Raw genomic sequence first — 21,275 nt, forward strand, 5'->3', positions numbered from 1 at the left:
AGACAAAGTATATGTAAACTCCTGTATGGAAAGTGAATTTGCTCTGTAAATCTTCACCCAAATCACAATTAAAAAAGAAAAAAAAAAAGAGAAAAAAAATTATTGTATAACTCTCTATGCCAATATATTTAATATCTTCAGAATAAAGGACAATTTTTATAATAAACTGTACCATTAAACATAGAAGAAACTGTAAAAGGAATTAATATGTTACCTTTCCAAATGCTCTGAGCCAAGAATGCTCTACAAATAAATCCTCTCAATATATCAAGGGAATATTATTCCAAAGATACGTAATTTATTCCAGAGCACAGGCATGCATACAAAAAATGAGAAATATTTACGGAAGGAGATTTTTCCCCACCATGGAAAAGGCCCTTCTTCACTACCAGGTTGGCTAAACCCCACTGGTTTTACACCAGGTTACAGGCCTGTTCTCATCAAGTGCACCTTCCTTTGTCTAGAGCCCTAGCTTTTCCAGATGCCCATGCTCTCATCCATAGCCTTTACCAGATCCTGGGAGGATGTTGATCACACCCTTGGGGATGCCAGCCTTCACTGCCAACTCTCCAAACTTCAAGGCTGTGAGTGGGGTCACCTGGGAAAAGTAAAAAGAAAGAAGATAGGGTAAGAAGAAATTGATTTGGAAGTGGAGCTCTCCCTTCCCTTCCTGGCCAGTCTTCTCCCACCAGCCTCAGTAGCACGCAAGGAGGAGCATCTGTGGATTGTGGGCCTGAGAGCAGCCCAGAGAAGGCATGCCCATGTCCCACTAGACTGTGGCACTGCCAAACCAGTTAGCTTTGCCCATGGCTCCCACTGGGAGCTGGGGCAAAGGGCAGATGATCTTGGGTGCCTTTCTAGCTTCTTTCTTCTCATAGGACTCCAGCCCTTTGTCCAGGCCTTAGCTTCTTCCTTCATCGTATTTATTACTTCTTCATCAGCTAACATCAAGCCCTGGCAGGGCTCAGAAGGCTGCCATCCTACAGCATGCTGCTTCTTCCCCCTCTCTCGGAAAAGTCAGACTTCTATTTTGAGAATTTCCAGTGCCCTAGTGCAAGATGAGGCCCTAGGGAAGTGGGTGCTGCCTTAGCTGTTTCCACCCATGGGGTTAAGAGCACCCACAGTGACGAGGCAGGGCTGGCTTTCCCTCAAAGTGATTCTTACTACTCTTAGACATCTAAACAAAAGGGAAGTTGTTACCCTGCTACTCAAACCACCCAACAATATTTCTCTCTGGCTTCCATATGCCCATGCATATTTCACTGTAAAGGCTAGTTGTACCTTCCCCCCACCCCATCCCAAGGCCTTCAGACTGGATGGCTGACTTTGTAGGGTATTGGTTCTGGGTATGCTCAGACCTGCTCTCAGCAGGTGGGTGTTCCTAAGAACAGAATACTTCAGGCTGTCTAAGAGCATGTGTCCAGGCAAGTACACCAGGCAGGGCTCTACTCTCTCAAATCAGGAGTGCTGGGATATGTGAAAGAACCTTTACCTCTACCTGTCTAAGTAGGCACGGGACAAAGGTGACTAGCTAATCTCAGCCTCTAAGGCAGGAAAACCACTGCATATAGATATCCCTAACTTTTAATCAAGGAGCATGGTGGTGCAGCAGTTAAAGTGGTCGACTACTAATCCAATGGTTGGTGGTTCGAACCCACCAGCATCCAGAAAGATGTGGTAGGCTGCTTCTGTAAATATTTACAGCCTTGAAACCCTATAGGGTCCCTTTGAGTAGGAACAGACTCGATGGCAATAGGTAACTTCTAACCACTGTCTTGATTGCTACTGGGAAAGCTAGCTCTGATCAGTAGTTCTCATCACCTATTAGGGATAAACCAGTACCAAGGTAGGCAGAAGGACCAGAAGGACCCTTTTGTTCTCCCTTTTTAGGGTAAGTTCCTAATACTTTACCAAACTGGACCCTGTCCAGATGGTCCAGACTCACCTGGGCAGGCTTGATCACCACAGTGTTCCCGGCTGCCAGACAGGGAGCAGTCTTCCAGGAGAGCATCATTAGGGGGTAGTTCCACGGGATGATAATGCCACAGACTCTGCCATACAACAGAAGTAGACCTCTGTCTCTTCACTCAGCTCATTATCTCCTCCTCTCCCAGGGCAGACAACCCACCCTCAGAGCCAAAGGCCCACAACAGGCCACTCATTCCTGTCTTTTCAAGTCTCTGACATTTTTGTATGACTTAGTCTGGCAGAAACTCCTCTCCTAGTAGGGCATGATGGCATAGGACATTGAACAGGTAGTTTCTCCTGGAGTTGGTAAGACCTGCCTAGGGGTACAGCTTGGTAGTGCTGCACCAAGCAAGATGAGGGAGGGTGAGTAGTAGGCTAGCATGAGGAAGGGAGGAAAAAAAAAAACTCACTGCAGTCAAGTTGATTTGACTCTTAGCGATTCCTCCTTGGGTTTCTGAGGCAGTATCTTTACGGAAGTAGATTGCCTAATCTTTCTTCTGGGTAGTGGCTGGCGGGTTTGAAACACCAGCCTTCTGGTTAGCAGTCAAATGCCTCAGGCACTATGCCACCAGAATGACAAAGAAGGTCAGGAGTTATATAGACTGACCAGGCAGGCATGGCAGGGGTTCTCCTGGGGGTGAAGGCAGGGGTCACTCATATGGAGAAGAGAAATGGAGTCGGCTCAGAAAACTGGTATCTCTGGCTCCATTTGCAATGAGAGATGCACCCATCTTCCAGATCCAACCCCGGTGTCAGAGGCAGCCCCTCTCTGTGTTGTGTGGGTCTCCTACTCTGAGCATTATGGAGTAGAAGAGAGTCCCTATCATAGTCCCAGGGGCTGGGGGGATCTAACGGTTAAATGGTTGCAGCCATGTTTTGCAGCTAGTGCATGCACCAGTACTGCACTTTTCTTTTTCTTCTTTCTCTTTTTCCTTTTTGTTTCTTTCTTCTTAGTCCAGTTTGATTTTCCTCTCTTTGTTTTTTTGTCTTTTCTATTTTTTATTTCTCTTCCCTTTTTCCTTTCCCATAAGTCAGGAGTCAGTGACTCTACCTAATCATACTCACCATACCCGCCATGCCACTCACTGGGCAAATGCCACCACTTGCTCCAGCACTACTGGATTGATGACAGACAGTAGCCAACACCCACTCAGACTGTCTTCAGCTTCTGTACACTACCAGCAGTTAGAGACTTGTGCTCACAGTCCCAACTGGTATCAAATTCAGCTGGAGACAGGTAGTGAGCACCCCAGTGCTGCCAAACTAGTAACTAGAGTACCACACTCTCCTCATTGCCTGGGTATATTAAAACAATACAAAACAAAAAGTTAAGGTGAAGCAAACCAATACATAATCAACAAATTAATACAATAATGCCACAATGACTTGGAGACAACCAACAATTTCAAATCAAACAAACAAACAACAACAACAAAAACAGGATGAGATGGCTCTAAAAAGTGACCAAAGTACAGGGCAAGAAAATCTTCCAGAGCAAGAAATGTGACTGGAACTACCTGATAAAGAATTTGAAACATATATACTTGTTGTTGATGTTGTTATGTGCCGTTGAGTCAGCCCTGACTCATAGCGACCCCTCCTTGGGTTTTCGAGGCAGTATCACTATGGAAGTAGGATTGCCCAACCTTCCTTCTGAGGAGTGGCTGGTGGGTTTGAACGCCACCCTTCTGGTTAGCAGTCAAGTGCCTTAGCCACTACGCTATCAGAGCTCCCACATATATACTTAGGTTTTTAAATAGATTAGGAAAGAGAGCAAGGGAAATAAAACATCAAGAAAATCATAGACAAAATTTAGGTCAGAAAAAGACTAAACTCTAGAAGAATTCAGGAAAACAATACAAGAACAAGTCAGCAAAATAAATGAAAAACTAGGAACCATACATAAACAGGAGATAGAAATCTAGGTAATTAATACTAAAATTAGAAATTGGTAACACATTGGAAGGACAAAAGAGTAGAATTGAATTAATGGAAGACAGAATTAGTAAAATCAAAACAAATTAAAAACAAATAGTATTAAGACAAATTTCTTAATACTAATCTGTTAGAGGAACAATCAGAAAAAAATGAAGAAAGACTAAGAATTATGTAAACTAAAACCCCAAAGCAAACCCAATGCCATCAAGTCAATTCTGACTCATAGTGACTTCCATTGGGCTTGAAGGCTTATCTTTAAGATTCCAAGGTTAATCTTTAAGGAAGTAGACTTCCCAGTCTTCCTTCTGGGACACCATAAAGAGGAATAAATTTCATTTGACTGGAATTCCAGAATAGGAAGAGATCAAAAGAAAAGCACCAAGAGAGTTGTTGAAGATGTTGGAAGAAAACTTCCCTATCATGAAAGACAAGAAAATATTCATTCAAGAAGCTTAACAAATCCCAAATAGGGTAGGCTCCAAAGGAAAATCACCAAGACATATCATAATCAAACTTCCCAAAGCCAAAGACAAATAAAGAATCCTGAAAGCAGCTCTGGAAAAACAAAAATTCTCCTACAAAGGAGAGCCAATAAGACTAAATCTGATTTCTTGGCAGAAACCATGAAGGCAAGAAGGCAATGGTGGGATATATAGAAAACCCAGAAAGAGAAGAAATTGCCAGAGAAGAATAATATATCTAGCAAAACTGTCCCTCAATACAATGGCACAATTAGTACATTTCCAGATAAACAGAAATTAAGGGAATGTATGAAAACCAGACCAACCATACAAGAAAAGCTGATGAGAGTCTGTTGAGCAGAGAACCAACAATGGCAGACAACAACCTGATATGAAGACACACAACATCAACCGGAAATTATCCCAGATACAGGTATATTGAAAGTAAAATAAACCCACAAGATTGAAAATCGGGAACCAGACATGTCCATTTGTATATGATGACAACTACAATGCAAAAAGTGGGAATAAATGGTATAGCAACAGAATGTGCAAATGGAGAAGAAGTCATGTCAATATAAAGATAGAAGAGACAGTTTTAAAATTCAGAAGAAAATAATAAATTACAAGGTAATCTCAAAGAAGATGAATAAACCTTTTCACCAAAAAGAAAAAAAGGAAGAACATCATAAAGATTCACTAAACACTAAACTGACAGCAATGAAGGAAATGATAAGAAAATCCATAAACAAAATGAACTCAGTACAGAAAAAGATACGGTACAAAAAAACGTTAATAACCACACACATACAAAAAAAGCAAAATGACAGCAGTACATTTATATACATCAATAACCACACTGAATGTAAATGCACCAATCAAGAGGCAAAGAGTAGCAGAGTGGATAGGACAATATGACCCATCAATACACTGTCTACAAGAGACACACCTCAGACACAAAAACACTAACAAGCTCAAGATCAAAGGATAGAAAAGAACAGATCAAGCAAATTACACCAAAAAAGAGCAGAAGTGGCAATATTAATTTCTGATAAAATAGACTTTAAGACAAAATCACCATAAGAGATAAGGAAGGACATTATATAATGATTAAAGAGTCAATCTATCAAGAGGGCATAACCAAAGTACTGAAAACCATTACTTGGGCAAGAGACAGTATAGTCTGTTAACAAAAGATGCCGGTAAAACTGCATATCCATTTGCAGGAAAATGAAACAGTATCCAAATTTCTCATCATACACAAAAACTAACTCAGGATGAAACAAAGACATAAAGATAAAACCTAAAACCATAAAGATCATAAAAGAAGAAATAGGGGCAAATTTCTTGTTGTTGTTGTTGTTAGGTACCACTGAATGGCTCTGATTCATAGTGACCCCATGTACAACAGAGCAAAACACTGCCTAGTTCTGCATTATTCTCACAATACTTGCTATTCTTGAGTGCATCATCATAGCCACTATAAGAATCTATCTCATTGAGGGTCTTCCCCTTTTTCACTGACCCTCTCTACCTTATCACCACCACTCGTCTGTCAGTTTTTCATACTGTGGTGCCTTTTGTGTTGCTGTAAGGCTGGAGACTATGTCACTGGTATTTTGAATACCAGCAGGGTTACCCATGGTGGAAAGGTTTCAGCAGAGCTTCCAGACTAAGAGAACTGAAAGAAGGATGGGGCCATCTACTTCTGCAAGAATTGGCCACTGAAAACCTTATGAATAGCAGTGAAACACTGCCTGACTTATTACTGGAAAACTTTATGAAGAGCTATGAACCTTGTCTGATACTGTGCCAGCAGATGAGCCCCTCAGGTCAGAAAGCACTCAAAATATGACTGGGGAAGAGCTGCCTACTCATAGTAGAGTCATCCTTAATGATGTGGATAGAGTAAAGCTTTTGGTACTTTCATTTGCTGATGGGGTATGACTCAAAATGGGAAGAAACAGTTGCAAACCTTATTTAATAATCAGAGCAAGGAATGTATGAAGTATGGATTTAGGAAAATTGGAAGTTGTCAAAATTGAAACAGGATGCAGAAAGATCAATATTTTAGACATTAGTGAACTGAAATGGACTGGTATTGGTCATTTTGAATCAGACAATCATATGGTCTACTATACTGGGGATGATAAATTGAAGAAGAATGGCATTCCATTCATTGTTGAAAAGAAGATCTATCCTGAAGTACAATGCTGTCAGTGATAGGATAATATCCATACACCTACAAGGAAGACTAGTTAATAAGACTATCATTCAAATTTACACATCAACCACCAAAACAAAAGATGAAGAAATCGAAGATTTTAAGCAGTTTCTGTAGTCTGAAATTGACCAAACATGCAATCAAGATGTATTGATTATTGCTGGTGATTGGGATACAAACAAAAAAGCATCAGTAGTTGGAAAATATGGCCTTGGTAATAGAAATGACTCTGGAGATAGTATAATAGAATTTTGCAAGACCAAGGATTTATTCATTGCAAATACCTTATTTTCAACACCAACACCATAAATGGTGGCTATACACATGGACTTCATCAGATGGAATACAGAGGAATCAAATCAACTGAATCTGTGGGAAGAGGCAATGGCAAAGCTCAATATCTTCAGCCAAAACAAGGCCAGGAGCTGACTATGGAACAAGGCATCAATTGTTTACATACAAGTTCAAGTTGAAGGTGAAGAAAATTAAAACATGTCCACAAGAGCCAAAATACGACCTTGAGTATATCCAAATAGAATTTGGAGACCATCTAAAGAATAGATTTGATGCTTTGAACACCAGTGACTGAAGACCAGAAAGGATGTGGGATGACATCAGGAACATCACACATGAAGAAAGCAAAATGTCATTAAAAAGACAGGAAAAGACAAAAAGACTAAAATACATGTCAGAAGTGACTCTGAAACTTGCTTTTGAATGGAGAGTACATAAAGCAAATGTAAGAAATAAAAGAGCTGAATGAGTGATTTCAAAGGCTGGCTCAAGAAGACAGAATACAGTATTATAATGAAATGCACAAAGACCTGGAGTTAGAAAGTTAGAAAATCGAAAGAAAAGAACTTGCTCAGCATTTCTCAAGCTGAAAGAACTTAAGAAAAAACTCAAGCCTCAAATTGCAATATTAAAGGATTCTATGGGCAAAATATTGAATGATACAGGAAGCATGAAAAGAAGATGGAAGGGATACACAGAGTCACTGGACCAAAAAGAATTGGTCGACCTTCAGTTATTTCAGGAGGTAGCATAGTGATCCAGTGCTGAAGGGAGAAGTCCAAGCTGCACTGAAGGAACTGGCAAAAAACAAGGCTTGAGGAATTGATGGAATACCCATTGAAACATTTCAACAAATGGATGCAGCTCTGGAAGTGGTTACGTGCCTATGACAGAAAATTTGGAAGACAACTACCTGGCCAACTGACTGGAAAAGATCCATATTTAGGCCCATTCCAAAGAAAGATGATTCAACTGAATGTCAAAATTATCTAACAATATCATTAATATCACACTCAAGTCTTGCTGAATATAATTTAAAAAATGGTTGCAGCAGTACATCAACAGGGAAATTCCAGAAATGCAAGCTGGATTCAGAAGAGGGAGTGAATGATATCATTGCTGATGTCAGATGGATCTTGACTGAAAGCAAAGAAAACCAGAGAGATGTGTACCTGTGTTTTATTGACTATGGAAAGGCATTCAACTGTGTGAATTATAACAAGAAAGCAAAGAATATCAGAGAGATGTGTACCTGTGTTTTATTGACTATGGAAAGGCATTCAACTGTGTGGATTATAACAAATTATGGATAACATTGCAAAGAATGGGAATTTCAGAACATTTATTGTGCTCATGAGGAACCTGTAGATAGACCAAGATGAAGAGGCAGTCATTCGAACAGAACAAGAGGACACTGAATGGTTTAAAATCAGGAAAGGTATGTGTCAGGGTTGTGTCCTTTCACCATACTTATTCAATCTGTATGCTGAGCAAATAATCTGAGAAGCTGGAAGATGCCACTTCGAAGACTAAGGTGTACATGACACAAGCCATGCTATTATCAATAGCCTCATATGCATTGACAATGAATAAGGAAGACCAAAGAAGAACTGATGCATTGTAATTGTAGTGTTGGTGAAGAATACTGAAAATACCACAGACTGTCAGCAGAATGAACAAATCTATCTTGGAAAAAGTGCATCCAGAATGCTCCTTAGAAGCAAAAATGGCTAGACTTTGTCTCACATGCTTTGGTCATACTGTCAGAAGGGCCATGTCCCTGGAGAAGGATGTCGTGCTTGGTAAAGTAGAAGGTCAGTGAAAAAGGGGAAGACCCTCAATGAGATGGATTGATACAGTGGCTGTGACAACGGGTTCAAGCACAGCAAATATTGTGAGGATGATGTAGGACTGGGCAGTGTTTCCTTCTGTTGTACATGGGGTCACTATGAGTTAGAGCCAATTAGATGGCATCTAACAACAACATTCTGAAGCCAGAAAGAGATAGGAAAGAAGGACTAATGGAAACAGCAAATACAGGGAGGATGTGGGAAGAACTCTGTTACATTGCGGGGACTAAAATCAGTGTCAAGAACCACAACCTGTTATGAGTGGAAAACCAATTTGCTATGTAACTTTTCACCCAAATCACAATAAAAAGAAAAGTGAAGAAAGAAAATCATTCAGACAAGTCCCATTAATGTGGGTCAGGGGCTGAGCCACCTGAATCTGGAAAGCATTCCCTGGCATAGGGCCCAGACCCAGTAGGGTGTGAGATACAGGGAATAGAGGAATCAAACCTGGCCAGGCTGCCATGGGAGTTTCTGGGTGGTGGAAATGGCTAATATGCTCACTTGCTAACTGAAAGCCTGGAGGTTCTAGTCATCCCTGAGGTGTTAGATGAAAGACCTGGCAATCTACTTCAGAAAAGCCACCCCATGGAACACAGTTCTACTCTGACACACATGGGGTCACCGTAAGTCAGAGCCCATTCAATGTCAACATTTTTGTTGTTGTTTTGCTTAGGCTGTCATGCAATGGCTTTCATTACTCATTAACCTACTGCAGCTACTGTTCTCTGGGCCTTTTCTTGGTCCGAAACCTCTTTGGCTCACCAGCATATCAAGCCAGGACAAGGAAGTAAATCCTGCTCAGCCCTGCACTTGCCTGCAGTCAGGAGCTCAGTCCTGGGTGTCCTCAGTTCTGTGTGGCAGTGACACTCTCTAATGCAGGCTCAGGAGAGGGAGCATAAAAGGGTAACAGAGGACATCAGGACAGTCTTCAGTCAAGAGGGTGAGCTCAGAACCCTCCCTCGAGGTACTATGTTGTACCTGTGTTCTTATGCATTAAGTTGGGAGAAGAGAATACACACCAGAGAGCTGTCACTCACTCATACTTATGGGACTCTTGGTGTGTGCAAGGAGTGTTCTAAGCACAGGAAGACAGCAGGATAATGCCTGGCTGCTTGGGTCATACAGAAGACAAAAGGAGATGGTGGAATGAAAAGTATACTGGTAGCAGTGGGGATTTGGCTTTGATTGAGTGGTCAGCACAGGCCCTGTGAGCTGAGACTTCAGTGACAAGTTGCCAGCCCTGTAGAGTTCTAGTGGTGGATGGTACAGGCCAAGGGGAGAGAATGCATAGGAATAACCCAAAGCCCAGTGTGGCTGGAGCAGTCAGGAAGCAGCAGGGCTAAATCTCAGCTGGCTCAGGCTGATGGCCTAAGGTGGGCCAGAGTCCATCCTATCATACTGACCAGATCCTCTTGAGCCTGGGAGTGAGGTAGGGTCTCCAGGCATACTACTCTAGAGCAGGGTTCTCAACCTTGCCACTGATGGCCTCTTGTAGTGGGGGTCTGTCCTATAGCACCCCCTCCCAGCATGTGAGAATCAAAAGTAACTCCAGATTTTGCCAAATATCCTTGGGCAGAAGGTGGCCCCAGTTGAGAAGGCTGCTCCAGAGATAATGTCCTCCATGTTTGGCATGGTTCCTCCCTGTGGGTTAAGGTTTCCTTTGTCCTCATCCCACACTCTTCAGAGGAGGAAACTCCACACACCAGCAGGCCCTTCCTTAAGGGCTTGGCTTGCTCATATGTACTGTAGTTTAATGATACATGTAATCTTTGAACACATCCTCCATATAGGCCACTCAGTATTAAAGATAAAAGGAGGGGATGCCTTTGACCACTGTCCACTGAGATGTAAAATCTCCGCTGACGTCGTGGCTGGGCCTCAGTCCCTGCACTGACCTCCCTCCCCAGAGGTCACCCCTGCTAGACCTTTTCCTCTGTGTTTGCTTATGTGTATTCTGAAGGTGGGGCCAGTGCTCTCCTCATTCAGGGATTTCTCTTGGCGACACAATGCCCATGTCATTCCTTTCTCTGGATAACAGTGTGGACAGCAGCAGAGCTAGGCACTGGGTATTCTCCTTTTGGCTGCCTGTGCCAGGCAAAGTGGCGTTAGAAACTCTTGGCCTGCTTTGTGCACACACGTATGTGTCATCACACAGCCGCTGCCTTGGGGGGACATTTAGAGACTGGGTCAAAACTGGAGGTATCGACCACATTCCCACAGAGGTATGAGGCATGTTTCTCTTTGCCTTTGCAGCCACTTAGTAACAGTGACCTTTTCACCTAGGGAACATCTGATGAGTGAAATAGAGCCTTTCATAGTTGGCTTTAGTTTAATTTCCCTCTCTCTGGTAAGATGGCTGTCCCTTTTATGTGTATGGGGCATCTGCACTTCTCCTTTGTTTGATACCTGCTAATGGCATGCACCTGCTTTATCACTGGATTTGTTTTTTTTTCCTTGTTGATTTCTAGGAGCTCTTCACTTGATGAGCAATGATCATTGCAGTCTTTTCAGGTAATTATTTTTTGGTTATCCCCATTGTCTAAACCCCTGGAACACCATGACCTTGACTAAGACAGGGTTGTTGTGAGGATTAAATAAAATCGTACTTATAAAGTGGCTACTTCTGCCTGGCACAGAGAAAGTACTTTAGAAGTGAAAGCTATTTTATCTGCCAGCATGTAAGTTCCCAAGGACAGAAACTTTCAACAGCTTTGTTCCTCTGAGGTGTCTGTCACTCAGTAAGTGGTATCAAAAGCTGTTGGATAAATATGCAGAAAGGAGGCATTAGGAACACCCTTTAGGGTTGTGTTAACTCCACGTGTGACTCTGTGAGCAGTTGCTTCTGCATGCAGTAGTGACTCACCCAATAGGCTCCTTCTTGGTCAAAGTCAGGTTGCGGTTGGGTCTGGCCTGGTTGATGGGGATGGTAGAACCCTGCAAAACGCACAAAGCTATCCTCACTGGGGAGGGACTGTCGTCCCCAAACCACCACCACCACCCCCCCCCAACCCCCTCTCCTCTCTGCTTAGGGCCCAGGGAAGAGCAAGGTCTTGTTTGTGTCCTGACTCTCATTACCCAGGCAGGAAGGAGACCAGAAGCACCCAGCTCATATATGGCAGTAGGAATCTGAGGAGTTTGGAGATGGCAGAGTATACAGCCAGGAGGAACAAAGGGCCTGCTTCTCTTTGAGCTTGGCAGATGGATCCCTTAGGTAGCAAGTGGGTCCTGGTATTGGAAAGTCCTCTCTAACTTTGGGATTTGGGCAGAGAAAGGGTGCAGGGGTGGGGCACAGGTAAGCAGAGCTCCTGCTGAAACTATGAGCAGCTCTTCTGGCTGAGGAGGTCCAGGGCAGAGGCCAGCTCTACTGGCAGTGCCAGGAGTCCAGATGCACAGCAACAGGATAAGGAGGAGAACTGGGCAGACACCACTTCACTGTACCTCTGTACCTCCTCAGCTCCCAATGTGACCCTCTAGACTTCATGTCTGGCAGGGACACAGTGAGCCCTGGTATGGTGGGCCTTCCTGAATATGGGTTATCCATCACTGCCTATAATGTGGAAAATTCTAAAACTGGCCTTAAAATTCCACACTCTAATTCCTAGACCATGGGAATATGATAACATATCACACCTTAAAATGGGGAGATGATTCTGGTGGGCTTAATAAAATTGCATGAGTTCCTTTAATAGCAGAGTTTTCCCCAGTTGGTGGTAGAAAAGGAAGTCAGACAGATTCAAAGCCCAAGGGTGGGGAGGGTTGGGAATCACATGTAAGGACTCAAAAGATCCCAGTGGATAGTAAGCAAAGAAACAGAACCTCAGCCCTACAACCACAAAGGACTGAACTCTACCAACACCTCAATGAGCTTGGAAGCAGATTCTTTCCCAGAACCTCTACATAAGAGCCCAGAGGTAGACAACTTGGTTTTGCTCTTGTTCAGCTCATACACTGCCCTTTGCAATCTCCCCTCCCAAGGGCTTAACCCTGCTGCACAGCTCCCCCAGCTGGGAAGAAGCTGGGCTCCACCTGGATCTTTTCACACCAGCCAGCAAATAGCCCTCCAAGCCTGCCTGAACTTCTGACTTGCAGAACTGTGAGATAATAAATGGGTGCTGTATTAAGCCATAAGCTACCAATGACTGGAGGATGGCTCAAGAATGGGCAGCATTTCATTCTGTTGTACATAGTGTTGCTATGAGTTGGACCTGATTCAATGGCACTTTATAACAACAACAACATATTAAGCCCCATTGTGCAGTAATTTGTACAGAAGCAGTAGGAAGCTCATACACTGCCCTTTGCAGTCTCTCCTCCCAAGGGCTTAACCCTGCTGCACAGCACCCTTGGGTGGGAAGAAGCTGGGCTCCACCTGGATCTTGTCACACCAGCCAGCAAAGTAGCGGAAGGTCTGGATGGACATGCCCACATGGGTCTTCAGGGCCAGCGTGTAGACAGCACCTGCATCCAGAGACTCAATGGTGGCCAACTCTTCCTGGTGCTGCTCCATGAGATCCGCCAACCTAGTCAAGGGTGGAGGGGCAGGAGATTGACTCAGTTACACAGCCTCGCCTGCTCTCAAGATCCATTCTTCAAAGAGTCAGCCCTGCCTCTGTCCAAACTATGTACCAATGTGCTGACTTTTTCCTCATCTGTCAAATGAAACTCATTACATCCACTTCCCCTCTTTCTTCTCTCCCTTCTTCCTTCCCTGAACATTTTTGTTTCAACTATTTTATACTATCCTTTACAAATTATCCTACAGAAGTGTAACCTCTGCAACGAGGAGGTCACCCCCAGGAGGCCACCCTTCTTCTATTTGGAAAGCTTTAACTAGGACAAAGCACATCTTCCCTTCAAGCACCAACCAAACCCATAACCTGGGTTTATGGGAACACACCCTAAAAGTGGTGTCTCCAGGGGAGAGGAGATCCTTCCCCAAGTGGGGTCTCCAGGGGTGGAGAGGGAACCCTCCTATAACTGGAGAAATGATAAAAGAGCATATCTAAATGTTCTTTAAGTCTGAGCATTCACTGACATCCAGTTGCCTACCCAGGACTCTGCAAGGCCAGCCACATCCATAGGCCACCCCAGGTCATGCTGTGGTGGGCAGACTGTGATTCTAATTGTAACACCCTCACTGATGTAAGCAGTCATCCATGAGGGTCTGGGCACATGGGGAAAGGTGGAGAACCATAGATCTAGAGGAACCCTTCCATTTTGCATACTGGCCCAGAGATTAGTTGAAGGCCAAAGCCTCTTGCACATTTCCTACCATGTTCCATCTCCATGCAGCAACAAGAGGGATCTCCCAGATTCAGTCCTGTCCTCATCTGCCTCAATCTCACCAAGAAACCCTGTAACAACTGCCCACAGTGCTCAAGACAGAGTGTCAACTCCTCATCTGACCTACCCTACCTGAAACCTTGCCCCATCTCATTTTCAGGCACAGTTTCCTCTCCTCTCCTCTCTCCTCACCATATTGGCCTCATTGAGTTCCTCAGTACATCAAACCCTTCCTGCCTTGGGCCTTGCTGTGCTGCTCCCTCTTCCTGGACCACTCTCCCCACATGTCCATCTGTCCTCCTGACCTTCTGTGCCTCGTCCAGACATGGATTCAAAGGTCACTTCTTCTTGGAATCCAGCCCTAATACCACCCACCCCCAGAGCAATCATTTTTCACTGTGGTGTTTTCTAATTCCATCTGCTGCCTTCCTTCAAATGTAACCACAGTTTGTAATTAGACACTCACTTCAATGACTCTCTGATTAACAGTCACCTTTCCCACTGGAACAGAAGCTCCATAGGACAGAGGCAGCAGCTGGTTCTCTGCACAGCCTAGTCTCTCCAACACCCAGGACATGCCAGGCCCAGGGAAGGCACAAAATAAATGAGTACTGAATGCAAAGGTTGACTGAAGGAGCACATGTATATAGCGGTGGAGGCCTACGGTGATCTCAGAGATAGTGAAGCAATGAGGGCCACTGTATGCATAGGAAACACAAATCCAAATGCAAATGCAAAGATAAATACCAGACCATGAAGGCAAACAGTCATTGCATTTTAAGGAAGAGGGCTCCATCAGCTATAAGGACAAAGTTACTTCAAGCACATGGCAAGTGCATGTGATGTGCCTACTCAGTTCCTAGAACACATGGACTAAGAATGATCACCAGAGTACATCATTTTGTAGACACAGAGGGTAGTTGTGCTGGGTTCTTTAACTGTTAACCTGGTTAAGCTGGACCTCTGTTTCTCAGACTCCCTTTCCCTTTACAGGGGCAGGGCAGAGATGGCCCACAGTGAAGCCATACAGAATTGGAAAGGCAGAAGTGAAGTGGCAGTTGTTCACTCTGATAGTTTTTGGGGACAGATGTGGGAAGGACAGACATGGTGGTGTCTGTCCAGTGGATTCCTGTATGTCCTTACATATGTCTCCTGTATGTCTCTCTGTCCATGTCTAGTTCTTCCTGACTGCCAGCTTTGCTGACCAACATCACACCACGCCTGTCCCCAGAGCCTTGACTGACTTACAGAAGTTTTCTGAATAGAGTCATTCCACAGACTGTCTCATTCGCTCCCCTTGGTGGTCACATCCAGCAGCTGGATATGGCTGACTTCCTGGACCCCCCTGCAAGCTCTATCTCACCCACCAAGGCTTCAGGAGGCCTGGTCATTGCTTTCTTTAATTTTCCTTTCTGGATCTTTCCTTCATGCTTTACAGATCATACTCATCATACAATTGTATGATGTCTTATTCCTGTTACACATTCCTTTCTGCATAACATCAGTGGCTCTACCACCCTGGTTGAACCAGTTGTTTGTCAGGTACCATTGAGTCAGTCATAATGACCCTGTGTACATCAGAAAGAAACACTGCCTGGTCCATGCCGTCTGCACAATTGTTGCTATGGTTAACCCCATTGTTGCAGCCACTGTGTTTATCCATCTCATTGAGGGTCTTCCTCTTTTTTGCTGACCCTCTACTTTACCAAGCATGATATCCTTCTTCAGTGAATGGTCCCTCCTGAGAACATGACCAAAGTGTGAAAGATGAAGTTTCGCCATCCTCCCTTCTAAGGAGCATTCTGGCTGTACTTCTTCCAAGGTAGATTTGTTCGTTCTTCTGACAGTTCATGGTATAGTCAGTATTCTTCACCAACACTGTAATTCAAATGCATCAATTCTTCTCTGGTCTTCTTTATTCACTGTTGAACTTTCACACACATATGAGGTGATTGACAATGTTATGACTTGGGTCAGGGACTCTTCAGTCTTCAAAGTGACATCTTTGCTCTTTAACACTTTAAGGAGGTTTTTTTGCAGCAGATTTGCCCAGTGCAGTATGTTGGTTTCTAGATTGCTGTTTCCATGGGTGTTGTTGAGGATCCAAGTAAAATGGTATCTTTGACAACTTCAATCTTTTCTCCATTTCTCATGATATTGCTTGTTGGTCCAGTTGTGAGGATTTTTGTTTTCTTTATGTTGAGGTGTAATCCATACTGAAGGCTGGAGTCTTTCATCTTCATCAGTAAGTGCTTCAAGTCATCTTTACTTTCTGCAAGAAAGGTTGTGTCATCTGTGTATTGCAGGTTGTTTATGATTCTTCCTCCAAATTCTGATGCCATGTTCTTTCTTCTTCATATAGTCCATCTTGGATTATTCACTCAGCATACAGATTGAATAAGTATGCTGAAAGGATACAACCCTGATACACACCTTTTCTGATTTTAAGCAATGCAGTATTACCTTGTTCTCTTCAAATGACTGCCTCTTGGACTATGTACAGGTTTCTCATGAGCACAATTAAGTGCTTTGAAATTTCCATTCTTTGGATTGTTATCCATAATTTGTTATGATCCAAATGCCTTTTCACAGTCACTAAAACATAGGTAAACATCTTTCTGGCATTCTCTGCTTTTAGCCAAGATCCATGTAACACCAGGAATGATATTCTTCATTCCATGTCTCTTTCTGAATCTGGCTGGAATTCCTGGTAGTTGTCTATAGATGTGAGGCTGTAACCACTTTTTATTTATTTTCAGCAATTTTTTATTGTGTTATATTAATAAAATTGTTAGATAATTTCTGCATTCTCTAGGATCATCTTTCTTTGGGAAGGGCACAAATATGGATCTCTTCTAGTTGGTTAGCTAGGTGGCTGTCTTCCAAATTTCTTGACATAGATGAGTGAGTGCTTCCACTGTTGTATCCATTTGTTGAAACATCTCCACTAGTATTCTGTCAATTCTTCTTCTTCTTTTTAACCAGTGCTTTCAGTGCAACTTGGATTTCTTTCTTCAATACCATAGGTTCTTGATCGCATGCTACCTCTTGAAATGGTTGAATGTTGACCAATTCTTTTTGGAAAAGTAACTTTATGCCTTCCATCTTTTGATGCTTCCTACCCATAGAACCCTTCAATAATGCAACTCAAGCCTTGAATTTTTTCTTCCAATTTTTCAGCTTAAGAAATGCCAAGGGTGTTCTTCTCTTTTGATTTTCTAACTCTAAGTCTTTGCACCTTTCATTATAATACTTTACTCTGTCTCGTCCAGCTGCCCTTTGAAATCTTCTGTTCGCACTTTTATGTCATCATTTCTTCCATTTGCTTTAGTAAATCTCCATTCAAAAGCAAGTTTCAGAGGCTCGTCTGACATACGTTTTGGTCTTTTCTTTCTTTCCTGTCTTTTTAATGACCTTTTGCTTTCTTCATGTATGATGTCTTTAATGTTGTCCCACAACTCTTCCAGTCTTCAGTCATTGGTGTTTAATGCATCAAATCCATTTTTCAGATGGTCTCTAAATTCAGGTGGTAAATAATCAAGGTCATGTTTTGGCTGTCATGGACTCGTTTTAATTATCTTCAGCTTCAACTTGAACTTGCATATAAGCAGTTGATAGTCTGTTCAGCTCCCAGCTTTGTTCAGACTGATGATATTGAGCTTCTCCATCATATCTTTCCAGAGATGTAGTTGATTTAATTCCTGTGTATTGCATCTGGCAAGGTTCCTGTGTATCATCACCATTTATATTGTTGAAAAAAGTATTTGCAATGAATAAGTCATTGGTATTTCAAAATTCTATCAGTGATCTCTGGTGCCATATCTCTCGCCAAGGCCACATTTTCCAGCTATGATGCTTCTTTGTTTCCAACTTCTGCATCTGAATCACCAATAATTATCAATGCATTTTGATTGCATGTTTGGTCAATTTTAGAATGCAGGAATTGGTAAAAATGTCAATTTCTTCATCTTTGTCTTTAGTGCTTGGTGTGTAAACCTGAGCAATACTCATAATAATTGGTCTTCCTTGTAGGACTATGGATATTATACTATCTCTGACAGCATTGTACTTCAAGACAGATCTTGAAATGTTCCTCTTGACAATTAATGTGACACTTTTCCTCTACAATTTGTCATCCCCAGCATAGTAGACCACATGATTTTCTTTTTCCAAATGGTCAATACCAGTCCATTTCAGCTCATTAGCACCTAGGATATTGATCTTCGAGTGTTCCATTTCATTTTTGTTCAACTTCCAACTTTCCTATGATTCATATTTCATACATTCCATGTTCTAATCACTAATGGATTTTTGCAGGTGTTTGTTCTCATTTTGAGTTGTGCTACACCAGCATATGAAGTTCTGAAAGCTTTACTCCATCCATGTCATTAAGGTCAACTCTACTTTGAGGAAGCAGCTCTCTCTCAGTTGTAGTATGAGTGCCTTCCATCTTCAGACACTATACTATATCAGACAATATTTCACTGCTATTCATGAAGTTTTCAGGGGTCAGTTCTTCCAGAAGTAGACTGTCATGTCCTTTTTCATATTCTGTCTTATTCTAGAAACTCTGCTAAAACCTGTCCACCATAGGTGACCCTGCTGGTATTTGAAATACTGGTGGCATAGCTTCCAGTATCACAGCAACATACACAGCACTGCAGTATGACAAACTGACCCAACACTCCAAACCAAACTCACTGCCGTTGAGTCAATTCTGACTCATCATGACTCTGGTTTCTGAGGCTGTAAATCTTTATGGAAGTAGATCTCCCCATCTTTCTTCTGTGCAGTGGCTGGTGGGTTTGAGCTGCTGACCTTCTGGTTAGCAGCCAAGTGCCTTACCTACTATGCCACCAGAGCTCTTTATGACAAACTGACAGATGCTCCCAAATATTCTACTCCCTGTCCTTTTCCTTCCCTTGCAACTCTGCGCAGCTGCTCTTGCCGAGCCAATACAGAGCCAAGGATGGGCCTACCTCATCTGAGCAGATGGGGAATGTATCAGGGCAGGCCTGAGTCACTAGGGTAATCTCCTCTGGGTCTTGAGACATTCACCCAGTAGAGGTCCCCATGACAGCTGTGCAGGGATGTCATGCCCTCTTTACCATTGAAGGTTAGTAGTTATTATGACATAGTCCATCAGATGGCAGCATAGCATCTTGAGGAAAGGATGCCTTTTCTAATCCAAAAAAGATCACTCTTCTGGAGCAGCACAAAGTCTACCATATGAGTTACTACCCCAGGGCCTGCAAGGACCCCAATCTTGACTATAGGGTGGCCCACAGATCCAGAAGTTCTGAGGTATTCTAAATTGCTGCATTCTCTTATGGATCTTGAATCAAATTTGAACTACAACAGGCTGGGTAAGCCAGAGCTCCAAGCTCTGATGTGACCCAGGCCCTATGATCTTTCATTCTTGTAAAAATGTGTAGACCTCTCTCTGGGTCTGCTTCTGGAGCTGCCCTTGTGTTTCTGCTCATGTTCTGGAATAGAAAGAAAAGCCACTCTGACTGCAAGGGAGAAGCAGGCCTTCTCTCTCCAGATGACAAGCATACTCTGACACATCACAACCTGGCTCTAGCATTCTATATTCCCCATGAGCCACAGGATAAAATTCCAGTTTTCTAAACTGTTCATGGGGCTCTCCCTTCTTTTGGATACATCACTCTGCCTCTTTGGGCAACTGCTCCCTAGCTCATTGTAACCATGTGGTTGTAGGGGAACAGCATTTCTCTTCTGAGCCACACTCCTACCTTGTGGGACTGAGCTAGTGCAATCACAAATCCTTCCCAAGGACTGTCAAACTGAAACTAAGGAATTCAGGTCCTACCTCCCTAGTTATGAAAAAGAAAAAAATAAAAGGAAAATGTGAGATCAGAAGCTTCAGCAACCTCACTTTCACCTATATGAAAAGAGCTTTGAACAATGACAAGCAGAGAAACAGGAGACAAGAGACAGATTTGGTGATCCTGGGACCAACTCCATCCCTGCCCTCCCTGTTTCTGTTACAGAAGATTCCATGCCCCCTGTCCTAGGTTAAGCAGCTCTGTCTGACTGGGTTTGCACATAGGAGCTGTGTTAACTGCCCACCCTCACTTTTGCACTTCCTGTCTTCTTCACTCAGGCTAAGCCCTCCACTGGACTGCCTCCCCCTACCACCCTGTCTGGTGAAATCCCTCCTTTGTTTATGATCTTCCAGTCAGAGTCAATCCTTAGCTGGAAATTCCCTGCTGGTCTGTTAGGCAGCCCTGGACCTTCCTGACCATCTCCAGCCTCACATCAAGCTGAAAGAGGAGAGAGCTGATAGGGGGAATGTTGGGCTCTTACTTGTATAGAAGCTGTCCCCGGTCCCGTGCATTAATCTTTCCCCACAACCCATTCTCAAAGGCGTCCTTTGCGGCAGCCACTGCCTTGTCAACATCAGCAGCCTGGGGCAGGGACACCTGGCAGATGACCTGCAAAGAAAGAGAAGAGTGACACCTCACCTCTTGCCATGCCTTCAGTCAGGGGGCCCCAAGGCTATATGGGCAGGCCAACAAAAGGGAGCAGAAATGGCTCTTCAACCAAGGGGGCTTAGAAAAGTTTTGTTTGTGTTTCTACTGAACAGTGACCCTCTCGTCACATGCTCACCAAGGCCCGAACAGACTCAGGCTACAGCCAAAAGGCTGAAGATCATCTTAGTGTTATTCAAACTGATAAAAGAACCTTTTAATTTAGTGAGTCACAACTGGACATTTTTTCCTAACCAAAGTAGACTAGAGATTCAAGGCCATCTAAACTAGTGTGCTAGGCCCATGGATCCACTCTCTACCCTCTTTCCCATGTTCATGGCACCCACAAGTTTCAGTCAGACAGAGCCAGAGGGATGTCAGGACACTGAGTTTGCAGCACTCCTTTGCTGGCTGCCAGGGAGAGGCTGTGCCTCCCCACTGAAGGTGCAGGCCTGCACCTGTTGACAACTCTTACCACACAGCTACTGTCACTGGGTTCTGGTGGGTGCTTTCTCCAGTTTCCACTTCAGGCCTGGAGATGGTAACAGCTTCCTGGTATCACAGCCCAGAGGGTACTGTACCATCCTGGTTTGTTCCCCTAAACTCTCTATATACCTTTGTAAATAGTTCTTTCTTTACACTACCCTCAAATTACGCATTTTGAGTGTGTAGTGTATTTTCTACTGGGACCCTTGATGGTATGATAGGCTAGGTTAGGATACAGAAATATCAGTAATGCATCTTTTTTTTTTTTTTTTTT

The 21,275-nt window shown here is 43.3% G+C and overlaps 1 protein-coding gene across 1 annotated transcript in view; it reads right to left on the reverse strand.

The window, feature by feature from the left end:
• The window catches only part of ALDH1L1 (aldehyde dehydrogenase 1 family member L1), a 103,791-nt gene that overhangs the window by 52,151 nt on the left and 30,365 nt on the right, over positions 1-21,275 (reverse strand). Inside the window, exons 11-15 of the mRNA XM_007950608.2 lie at positions 20,352-20,479; positions 13,108-13,258; positions 11,602-11,672; positions 1,946-2,051; positions 511-598 (exon numbers count right to left, since the gene is read on the reverse strand). Of these exons, the coding sequence (XP_007948799.1) occupies positions 511-598; positions 1,946-2,051; positions 11,602-11,672; positions 13,108-13,258; positions 20,352-20,479 (544 nt within the window). The remainder of the gene's footprint in view (positions 1-510; positions 599-1,945; positions 2,052-11,601; positions 11,673-13,107; positions 13,259-20,351; positions 20,480-21,275) is intronic.

Source organism: Orycteropus afer, unplaced genomic scaffold, assembly GCF_000298275.1.
Source record: "Orycteropus afer afer isolate SDZICR_OR568_19922 unplaced genomic scaffold, OryAfe1.0 scaffold00282, whole genome shotgun sequence".
NCBI classification, from domain to species: domain Eukaryota; kingdom Metazoa; phylum Chordata; class Mammalia; order Tubulidentata; family Orycteropodidae; genus Orycteropus; species Orycteropus afer.